At 35.9% G+C, this 12,135-nt stretch overlaps 1 protein-coding gene across 1 annotated transcript in view; it reads right to left on the reverse strand.

Annotated features, from left to right (window-relative positions):
- Positions 1–5,500: 5,500 nt before the first annotated feature.
- The window catches only part of LOC140156472 (metabotropic glutamate receptor 3-like), a 133,234-nt gene continuing 126,599 nt past the window's right edge, over positions 5,501–12,135 (reverse strand). The window contains exons 5-7 of the mRNA XM_072179416.1: positions 9,604–9,795; positions 8,765–9,106; positions 5,501–7,472 (exon numbers count right to left, since the gene is read on the reverse strand). Coding sequence (XP_072035517.1) covers positions 6,112–7,472; positions 8,765–9,106; positions 9,604–9,795 — 1,895 coding nt within the window. The 3' untranslated portion in view covers positions 5,501–6,111. The remainder of the gene's footprint in view (positions 7,473–8,764; positions 9,107–9,603; positions 9,796–12,135) is intronic.

Genomic DNA, 12,135 nt, shown 5'->3' on the forward strand with positions numbered 1-12,135 from the left:
TATCCACTCCTTTCGAAAGCCGTATCTTGCTAAACAGATGTATTTAGGCCAAAATATCACAATTAATATTGATTTGAATATGTTATCTTCATATTACATGGCAAAAAAATGTAAAAAATCGACACAGGTACCTGATGTAATTTCAACCAAGCATTTCACTGTTTCGTAGTGAATGTGGATGTGGATGACGGCGTGCTGCCATTCATACTACAGTCTATTCATTAAAAATATTAAACTCACTCGACCATAAAGTATATTCTAGCCAAATTTGGACAGCATCCGCAATTTTCCCTATATGCACTTTAGTATATTCTCATACAACCCAAATAAAGCCATCCAATATTATTATTATTATTAGATAATATTAAGCTGACTGAAACTCATAAATGAAAACATTAGAAACGCAACGCTTTTTATAGACATAGGCCTAGGCATACACGTAGGCTAGGCCTAGTCAAGGCTAGGCTGGCTTTGCTATTGTGTTGATTGAATGCACACGCACGCACCACGCAGACAGTTGAGTAGTTAAAGCTTACCATGAAAATGTTGTAGGCCTAACTACTGCAATACCGTTCTCTGTTATTTCAGCGCCAATATTAAGATACTGATCCTGATTAACTCAGATTATGCCCGATGAAATCGCAGTATTTTAGCTGCAGTTCTGTGCTGCTTGTGTGCTTCGCAAGACAACATGACTTGCTGCACATCAGAGGGGTCGTGGCGGTTCCAAAATTAGTCTCAATCACTGTTTGTGAACGCCTCCGTGAATACTGCGTTCAGGTGATGCGTGCCCTCTGGGTATTGTGATGAGCGCGTATGGGTATCAAGATTTATTGAACAATTTTGTAAAAATACTGAACAGTTTGATTTAAACGCCATTCAGTACTAAAATGAGTGGTATAGATGGAAGCTTCGTATTATATAATAATCATAAATATTATAACGTTATTCGGGCGTTATTCCGAATTTTTGCAACACCCTTAGAATAACCCTAACGCTAGTCCTAATCCGCACTCTTACACTAACCCTAACCCGCACCACAGCCCAAATTTTCCTAATAAAACTCATTTGTAATAACGCCAGATCTTATCAATTCGGAATAACGCCCTTTCTGGATAACGGGCCAATTCTAACGTATCCAAAAACTATCCGCATTAAACTTAACTACAAATCATGTAACTTGTACAATTCTTTGATCAACTTGTAAAATGTTATGTTTAAAACGAAATATGTGTGACGATGACATAAATGTATACTTAACATTATAATAATGTTACACAAATAGTGTGTTCTTTTAATGAAGTACGGTATACATGTACATCCGTATAGTTATAGTGTGTACTTTTATGAAGTGTATTTTTGACAATAATTATTATATCCGTATAGTTATTGTGTTAGCGTGTACTCTAAACTATATCTATGAATTTAATTATAGGTTAATAAACATGATAAATGCGTATCACTTGTTGGGATTGACATTGTACAAAACAATGCACATACACGTGCTGAGATGTATATGCGAAAAACACATGTTGCTCGATAAATAATGCACTTGTACTAAGATGTTGATGCGTCTTAGGGTGTCGCGAACAACCCTTTCTTTCTCGGATCTTTCAGAAAATTTTACTGGACTACATACTAGTATTGTGCTGAAATATCGATAAGATCAAAGCATGTTTTACCCAGGCAGTAGATTTTCACAAAATCCCTACTTTACGAAATAGCAAAAAAATTAAAAAATGTGTTCGTTATGTGTAGATATTTATATTTGTATGTAGTTTTGAAAATGTATATCAAGGGTTGAGAGCCACAAAGCTTCAACTCACAATCACTTGCTCCCACAAAATGAGCATAATTAAGCAGTATTCAGACTTTTTATTGTACGTACAATATTGTATGCAACATATCTACGTTGTTTAATCTATTGCCATTCTATTTCCAGTAATGTTTAAGTTCTAACGAATGTTTGATGACGTAAAATCGATAATATATTTCTACTAGATATTACATGTAACATATTATCGATTTTTCGTCATCAAACATTCGTTAGAACTTAAACATTACTGGAAATAGAATGGCAATAGATTAAACAACGAGATATGTTGCATACAATATTGTACGCATAATACTCGGAGTCTGTGGAGCGCTTTAAAGTCGCCAGGGCACTATAGAAGATACAGTCCATTAATCATGACAAAATTCAATAGAACACAAAAGACATTGTGGAGGAAATATATTTGAAGACCAAAGCAAGGAGCCAACTTTATGCTCATTTTGCTGGTCATAGTGAGTTGTAGTGAAATGTAGGCCTTTAAGATTAAGACATCTTAATGCTTAGCCTTACCTTGCATCTGAATTTGTTGAACAACTGTCAAGTTTCTATTTATATCTTCTACCGAATTCTACCCAATACTTTGAAAATCTCACCCGCCAAATCCATTAAATATTGAGTGATTTTTGAGACTTCAAAACTATTAACGGATGAAATCAAAATTCGACCGGCGGTAAAACGCCGCTTCCGGGTGGTTCCGTCCGGTTGCCATTGTTTAGAACAATAGCAACCGGATGAAACCACCCTGAACCGGCGGTTGACCGCCGGTCGAGTTTTGATTTCGTCCCTAAATGGGTAATCTTTCAATGGTTCTTCAACATAAAAGCATCAAACAACTAGGGTTAGAACTGGGTTAGACCTGTTAGTCGCATCCACGGACGTAGGACGGAACCAGATACACTCAAACCAAAAAGCATGCCAAGGGAATTTTTAATTGTCTTTCAGGTGAAACCTTCAATGGACTTTTCAATTCGCGCGATCTCAGAGACCTTTTGTGATTCTAAAAAAGTTAGTAAATCCACAGATGTTCAAGTTACACGATTCCACCTATATAGATGCCAATTTGGAACCATTTTGGTACAATCATTAACTACATTTTTTCACACTACCGACCTTCATGACCAGTGTATTAAATTACATAATTACCAATTTTCATTTCTGTACAAGTAAAGTGCACAACCTATTAATTTCATTAATTTTATTAATTTAATTTAAGGTGGTACTACACCCCTGATAAATTTTAGATTAATTTTGCATTTTTCTCAAATAAATTATACACTGGTAACAAAAGTTATGTATATTATAGGGACAAGGAATCAATTACTTCACTGAAATTTCAGTGATTCAAGACAAGTGGTTCATTATATATGAATAAGAAAAGAGGTACATTCTAGAGGTACCTCTTTTCTTATCATAAATAACGTACCGCTTGTCTCGAGTCACTGAAATTCCAGTGTAGTAACTGGATTTCTTGCCCCTATAATATACATAACTTTTGCTACCAGTGTGTTATTATTTTTTGAGAAAAATGCAAAAATAAGCAAATCTTTCAAGAAGCAGGCAATGCATAAATATAAACATTTTTTCTCATCAATCATAATTTATTTAGCCAACAGGTACAGGATAAATTCATTTAAAAAAATCGATTGTAGATTGATCCGGGTATGTATTAGTACCATTGGATCTCATGTACATATAATAATATTAAGAGAATAGTACAATTAAAGTTCATTTGGTCCTATACACATACCTTATCAGAGGCATCCAAACTGCATTAGGTCATCTTTCCTTCAAAAAGTTTTTGTTTTACCAAAGGTTCTTTCAGATTCTTTTAATAGTTCTTTCGAGAATGGTTTTGGGCGGAAAGTAATGGAATTATTTAGTGACCATCAGTTGAACGCTTCTGTTAAGATGATTATATTAAACCCATAAGCTTCTTTCCAGCATGTGGCCTCAAATTACCAATATTTTTGGTCAAATCAGTGCAGAGAAAACGACCAGTTTTAGGAAAATCATAGATTGATTTTGGTAGGATTTATTGTTTATAATGCTTGCAAATGTATGAGACAAAAATCACCCTTATGGAGACAAGCTTAAGGAATAGTAAGTTAATAGTTACATTTAAACATTATCCCAGCAAACACAAAACGTTTTAACCATGCACGTTCTCACAATATTTTTGTGGGACCTGAGAGCACATCAGACACACCAAATTGAATTCTGAATATACGAGGAATGTCCTGATGATATTAAAGAATTTTGATTTTTTGAAATTCGCGATACAATACAAGTTTATGGCAACTTATTAAAAATTGACATTTTTGACATTTTTAAATGTTAAATGTTAATTTTGACTGTTAAAACAGTCCTCGGAGTGAACTATACTTAAAGTGTATGTAGCTGGGAGGAAAAGCCGACCATCATGAAAATTTTGATATTTAATATTGTTTGTTCATAAAAAAAAGTTTTCATTACTTTTATAATCCGTTTTGACTGAAACAAACAAAAACATTTCTGTGTTTGCTGGGATAGTATCATATTTGTTTCGCAAGTAGAAAATTGTCACACCACGCAAATGAGTATTTGAAATTAAATGAGGACTTTCTCGAACATTTTTGATTCTCAATTATAATTCTAGAAACAGGCATAGCAAGAGGCACAATTTTGTGGTGCTTTTAATAAATACCTTAAGCGGTTGATATTATTGTTGACAGTTTGCTGTTGTGTCTTGTTCAGGCGATGTTGTTTGCTCAGTAATACGATATATAAGGCCTATGCTTAAGGGATCTGGAATGTGAGTTTTGAGCGTTTCGACAGTATTTTTTGTGGGACCTGAGAGCACATCAGACATATCAAATTGCATTCTGAATACGAAGAATGTCTTTCTGATATCGAATAATTTTCATTTTTTGAAATTCAAGATATAATACAAATTTTATGACAAATTATTAAAATTTGATATTTTTTACATTTTTGATATTATAACAGTCCTCGAAGTAAATTTATCAATCTAATGATATATTCTTAAAGTGTATGTAGCTGGGAGGAAAAACCGACGATCAATTGAAAATTTTGACCTTTCATATTGAAGATATGGATTTTTTCCCAAAAGACCTAATTTTTTTGGTGTTTTGGAAAAAAATCCATATCTTCAATACGAAAGGTCAAAATTTTCAATTGATCGTCGGCTTTTAATCCCATCTACATATAATTTAAGTATAAATCATCAGATTTATAAAGTTTACTTCGAGTACTGTTAAATATCAAAAATATATTTATTACATTGCGAATTTCAAAAAATCAAAATTATTTGATATCAGAAGGACATTCTTCGTATTCAGAATGCAATTCGATATGTCTGATGTGCTCTCTAATGTCCCACAATAAATACTGTCCAAACGTTCATACCACATCCCTTAAACTACAATTTCCAATCTTGGTGAATATTTTTAGTACTGTCCCTGTCATTGTTTTGAATGAGTTGGATTAAGTAATTCGGTCGATTCACAATACGATGCGCCTCCAGCGTTTGCTGAGGAGAGGTCAAAATACGCAGTGCATGGGAAAATATCGACATCCAAAGCGCGTGTGACACGAATACAACACAGAATTAACAGGAACATAATGTCATTGTGTGTTTACATGTCAATAATGGTGTTACGCAAAGGTGTAATTTATAATTATAGTAGATCCATTTTGCTGTATTGATCACACGGAATCCTTCGTGGAGCGTAAAAAAATCCAACATGAATGGTGGGTAGAACGGCGGTGTCGACCCTAAAGGGCAAACATTGGACTGACAAGAGCAACCGCTGGCGGCGCATCGTATTGTAAATCGCCAGAATTGGTTTCGTAACACATCAGTTGAATACATAATTAGCACCTGTGTTGTCCTTTAAATGACGTACCAGTCATTTGATAAAATAACCGGTCCGCCTGCAAAATTTACCTACCCTGCCGTTGTGGACGCCAGATGTGCTGGTAGTAGTGAAGTAAAATACTTCAGTGAAGGCGTATGAGTGACACGCACGTTTGGAAATCGCAACTTCTCTAGTCACTGTTATTTTGACTTTGTTGTACTGGCCTTTGAGTTGACTTTATTGTGAGCGTACTTGGCCTTAAGCTTAGGCATTGCAGTATATGAAATGTATCACCAAACGTGTACAGATAATTGTACCACCATACTGTTATTTATTTTTATACATATGCGATGAATAGGGTCTACACAAGTTATCCCTGGAAATAGTGGATGATATTTGGTCGGAATTCTATCAAATAATTTATAACATTTCTTCCTTCGGACCATCAGGATCGTCAGATTTTGACGACTTAGAATCTACATTAATAATACTACTGTTAGCATTAATACTATTTGCATTGAGACTTAGATTGTTCGGTACGTTTAATCCAGTTTTACTCTGACCTTTAACCCCTTTACCACGGCTCCCAACAAAACTTGTCGATGAGCGAACGTTCCTCTCTGGACGAAACAAAATGACGTAGACACGTGGTGCAAAAAGGCACACTAAACACACTGTAGCACTCAGACTTATAGCAAAGTATAATGTGATGATACGAAGTTCAATATTAGCTGATGTTAGTACATATATAGGTACCATAGCTAGCCATATGACACACGATGTGTAGGTCGTCAATCCAATACATTTGGCCTCGTTAAAGTGACCAGGTATTTTTCTAGTTTTAAAAGCATAAGCAGTGCAAAGTATTAACAATATAAGTGGATAGGCAAGAGATAGTAATGAGGTAGAATTTAAGAAACCATTACACACCAATAAAGCTTGTGAATGACTTGGATAATGCTTTATAGCTTGAGCTGGTAAAGCAATCAACCACGAAGCGGATAATACCACTTCGATTGCAATTAAAATTGCAGTTATTAATATTTGAGATGTTGGGCTAATAAAACTAGGTCTTTTTGTAGTAGATTTTCCACTCGTAAAAATCCTGTATACTCTGTTGGTTTTAACCAATAGTGCTGCATAACATGTTGAGAAAGCCACCCCAACAGAAAATTGTTGTACTGCGCAAGATACCACAGATGGCGGCGCTAGCAATAAATAAGTTAATAAATAACAAAGAAAGATTCCCATTAATAAGATTCCACTTAGTTCTCTTCCAGAAGCTTTCACAACAGGTGTATTTTTATATTGTGTAAACACTAAAGCAACAAAAATGGTGGCAAGTTCACCAAGGGATGATAAGGCCACTGCTGAAATAGCGCCCTCACTGTCTGGTCTTAAATAAGTCACTGGAACTTCATTGCATCCGTCCCTGGTAAGATTAGGAACAAATCCGACCGGACACTCATCACATGTTTTCTCATCCTGGAGATATTCAAATCTTTCACAAGGCATACAAAGCCAACAACATTGATCATCCAACATGTATTTCACTTCACCAACATTACACGGTGTTCCGCACATAGAGTCTGGGAAAGCAGAATGGTTCACTGAAGATCTGTATCGGATTAAATCCAGATTCAGCTCCAGATGTTCACTGACGTATGATCCCACAGGTACGTAACCATATTTATCAGGTCCAGTCCGTTGAAAATTGAGTATTTTGTAGCGGACAGGACCATCAAGTTCTTTGGTAAATGTAAATGGCTCACCGGTCCCACCTGAAAAAAAAAAAAGAATAAAAAGATTTATGTGAATCAATCAAACCAAAATTGATTTTGAATCTAGGTTTTTTTTTCATAAATTATGTTAGCGGAATAGATCAAGAAGCACCGTCGACGTTTTTTATTGAGCAAACAAACATTTCAGTTCTGTCTCAGGTTTTTAGTGTTAATATTACTTTTTCTAGCATTTCAAGTGTATTTTCTGCCACCCAGATTTAGTAAATCCAGGACTTGCATTCAAAACTAAACTAGAACTACAAACTCAACTTTCAAGTTCCAGGGTCGCGAACCAAAATTGGAACTAAATTAAAATAGGCAATCCTTGCCGTATTCCTTACGAATCAACCTGTGTAGGCTCTCATTCATCTGGGTATGTTAACATTAAGATTTAATTTAAATCTGGTCAACCAGACATACCTATTTTGATGGACGAACTGACGTTGTGACTGAAACCTTTAATCTTCAGCTGGGCTGTGATGCAAATGACCTTGAGTACCGGATACCTCCGGTATTGATGTCACACGGCTGGGACCGAATCATAAAGGACATTCCTCGCCGATTGTCATCAATACCGGAAATATCCGGTACTAAAGGTCATTTGCATCACAACCCAGCTGAAGACTGAATATTTCAGTTGCAACGTCGGTTCGTCCGTCAAAATATGTATGTCTGGTTGACCAGATTTAATTTAAATCTTCATAAATTTAAATAGGTTTTCCCGTTCCAGTGTTGCCACCCAGAATTTGGAACTACAAAGTCAACATTCCAATTCCGGGGACAAATGAGCTAAGATCTATAAAGTATGGTTTCCAGGGTAGGGTCACCACTCAGAATTTGGAACTATAAAGTCAACTTTCCAGCTCCAATGTCGACAATCGATACGAATTGGGAGCTCCAAAGTAGGTTTGGAACTATGCAAAGTCGACTTTCCTGTTCCAGGGTCGTCAACCAATACGAGCTTACTATTACACAGTTGGTATTCCCGTTCCAAGGTCAGAACTAATTTGGAACTACAAGGTGAATTTTTCAATTCCAGAGCCATCAACGAGAAGTAACTTGAAATTAAGTTGAGTTAAATTAGGTGATGTCGTTATTTTACCAATCAATGGTTATACTATTGAGATCAAGCTGCATCAGTCTTCTTCATGGTGAACATAAATAATTAAAGTAGCTGGTCACCTGTACCAACTGCAATACACTTATTGCCATATATCAGAGTGAGTTATTTTATTTCAATAATTCTAACCAAAATGATGCATTTGTCTCGTAATCTTTGAACCAGTACTCACCTTGAAATGATACATTTTTAAGAAATCGTAACAAACTGCCAACATCCCTTTCTTTCATTTTGTTACACAGACCTCTAAATCCACTACCACAGTATTCAGTATGCATAGCTTTCAAAGCATGAGCAAAGGCAAGGACTGCATCCACAATGAATTGGATGAGTGGGTCCTGGTAGTACCCAGAACTAGCTGAGATTTGTTCACTACCATTACACATTCTCACGTCGTTTTCGTTGTTCGTAGGAGGCGTCCATACACAATTGAAGTGTTCTGCCCAATATTTATGGAACCATGGATTGCGACCATTCGTTGACGGTTTCAGACTGGTGAAGTAATCATCAAATTCTGTTGAATTAAAATGAAAAAATAATTATAAAAACAGGGTTGTTTGCTAAGGTTTATAGAGGAAGGTGGTAAATTTGGTGTATGTTGCAGATGTTGTAGCCTTAATGTACACTTCTCTATTAAAAGTGCCGTCAATAAAATAACGCTATCTTGTATAAAATAATGTATTCATAAACGTTTGTAAAACTGAAGGGGTCTTCGTGCGGGTGTTAAGAGTATGAGTATTAGTAGGAGAGTGTATTCGTCGTCTGTGGATGTGTGTAATGTAGGGGTTGGGCTCTAGGGGTTGGTGTATTTGATTCATGTTGGTGTATATAATTTATTCGTTGCATGTTCAATTATTTGTTCGCATCAGTTTATCTCTAACGCATTGTGCAAAATAATTTTACCCGATGTTGGCAATGTTATAAATTGGTAACTTTGTCTTCGATGTTACAAATAGTTGTTTCTTTTATGAAAATCATTCACATTGTATCTATCATTAAATTGAAACGTACCTGGTATTGTCTCGGCAAGTGGTTGAACAGTAATAGCGCCCTCTATTACAGCTTCATTTCCGATTGTTGCTAGTTGCCGACCACTCCAGAAATCACTACCTATCCACACAAAATGTTCAGCGGCTCCTTTGATACGAGAGGCAGCACTAAATATTCCAGATGCGTCTTTTTCTGACCCCCAGATGATCACAGCTGGGTAATAAATAAAAGAGATCATAATGCAGATAAACAGTTAAACGTGACAACGTCTTTTCTAGAGCAAAACAACTTTTTATTTTAAAATCAATCAATTAATTATCCCGGTTATACGAGATACATATGCAGATTTCGGGAAAATTTAATTCAATGTTGAATTTTCTACCAAATTGCACTTCCAGTGCCTAATTATGTGAAAAGTATATACAGCTAAACACAAAGAAAGAGTACTCATTATGGTGATATAAGCGGAAAGCACTCATTTAGCAATTTACACAGTTTGCTAATGAAAATAGGAGCGATTCATCTTGTTATGCAGTTATGAAGTAGTGAAACTCGTAACACTTGTGAAACAAAGGCTTCCCTGATATTTTGTCCCCGATATTACCAAACTAACGGCAACAGTATTTTTCATAGTCAACAACAACAAGAAAAAAGAATATATAGAAAAAGAATATATAGATGTAGTAAAAGCCACGACCTTGGCTCACAATTGACGTAATAATACAGTAGTAGCCTACACTGAGCATACAACATGAAGCAATTTCCGGTTAACCTAACTCGTTCTGACACAAGCTACCTGTTCAATTTAATTCCCCTTTTGGGTTTACAAGACGTCGGCTTTTGGCTTTTAATTTCGTCCACTGGGTGTGTGGGAAAATTACAATAAAGAGCAAAACGAGAGTGAAAAAACCCCGGGGTGGGCACTCAACATTAGAAGTGACGGGTATGTGCCTACCGGAGTCGCGAAGTAGGGGCCTATCGGGTACAAAGCGTTATTTTAAAAAGGGGTCATTGGGTACAAACAAAATAAAAAAGGGGTCATTTGGTACAATATTTTGAAAAAAGGGGTCATCGAGTATAAGATTTGAAAAAAAGGGTCATTGGGTAGAAAATTTTGAAAAAATGGAGCAAAATTTTGAAAATTTCGGCATAATTTTGAAAAAATGGATCAAAAGATGACAGTTTCGGCATTTTTTGTTGCATTTTGATGATGCTATTCTAGAAAACGGGGGTCATTGGGTAGCCGCAACTAAAAAAAGGGGGGTCATCGGGTATGGCTTTTTAAAAAAGGGGGTCATCGGGTATAGTCGACTTCAAAAGAGGGGGCCTATTGACAGGCACATACCGTCACTTCCAAAGTTGAGTGCCCCCCCCGGGGAAAAACATGAGAAAATGGCTGCACTCCAAGAATTATACCTGCAAACGCTAGCTTTCTTCATGTCGAACAAATTATTGATAAGATAACGCATGTTACTATTTATAGTTTGTTCACCTTTTAAACTTAAATGACGCATCGTTATTGTCATAAACAACAAAACTCTGCTGCACCATGTAGTCATCTCTGTACCATTTATTGTTATCTAATAATCTAGTCCCGACCAAATCAAAACAGACCATTATTACTTGACATTGTGATGCATATACCCCGTATCCTTAACCTTCTAGTTTCATTGTACCTGTGTTGTTTTCAAACGAAATGCTTTTTCCGAGTGCTAAAATAACATGGGTCCAACCAAACCAGTATGAATATTGATTCCTTCGAGCAATAACATAGGCTTTTAATTACATTTTAAAGTCAAGAAGTCAAACTTTATACACAACCAAGATGAAGGTTCAATAGACGTTTGAACTGATTTTAAAATGTAACATTAGCAATTATTATTATTAATTATAAAAGTGAGAGCAAACACAAAACAGTTATATTTGATAATTTGTACCAACAAAAACGTCGTACGTGTTTCCTTTTTATAATGCAGTTACCACCTTTTCATACCAACCAACTATAACGGTTTCGAAATATGTTTTTCATACTTTTTCATAAATGTTATGTGTTTTCGTTGAGTGTTTAACCGTAGGCAACAAGGCTGTGATTGATTTGACCGTGTGTACAGGACACACACTCTTACCAACTTAGCCTTAAATTTTAGTGTTTTTTTAATATGATTTTACAAAACACGACTTGTGGCAGTTTAACAGTTTAGTGTATAGGATAAAGGTGTTGACGAAAACAACCCGAGGACACACATAATCTTATATAGCTTTTGTAAGTCGTAGAGTCGTTATGGTTTGAAGATCTAATATAAGGTAATGGCACTGTCGCCTACGGCGACTACGAGAAGACTTTGGCTTGACGCCGAAAACCTGTTTAAGTATCGTCAAGGGGGTGACACTAAATTCACGGTTGTTCTATTAGCAACGCAAAATCTATGAAAAATTCAGCTGGTTTACTAGCTAGAAAGTGAGGCCAGTTATCGATCCGTTATAGCTCGTTATGAATAATTCATGTTCGACCCCTTGGATCATGTTAATTGAGTTTGGCAAATAACAACGTTG

Source organism: Amphiura filiformis, chromosome 7 (genome assembly GCF_039555335.1).
Source record: "Amphiura filiformis chromosome 7, Afil_fr2py, whole genome shotgun sequence".
NCBI lineage: Eukaryota > Metazoa > Echinodermata > Ophiuroidea > Amphilepidida > Amphiuridae > Amphiura > Amphiura filiformis.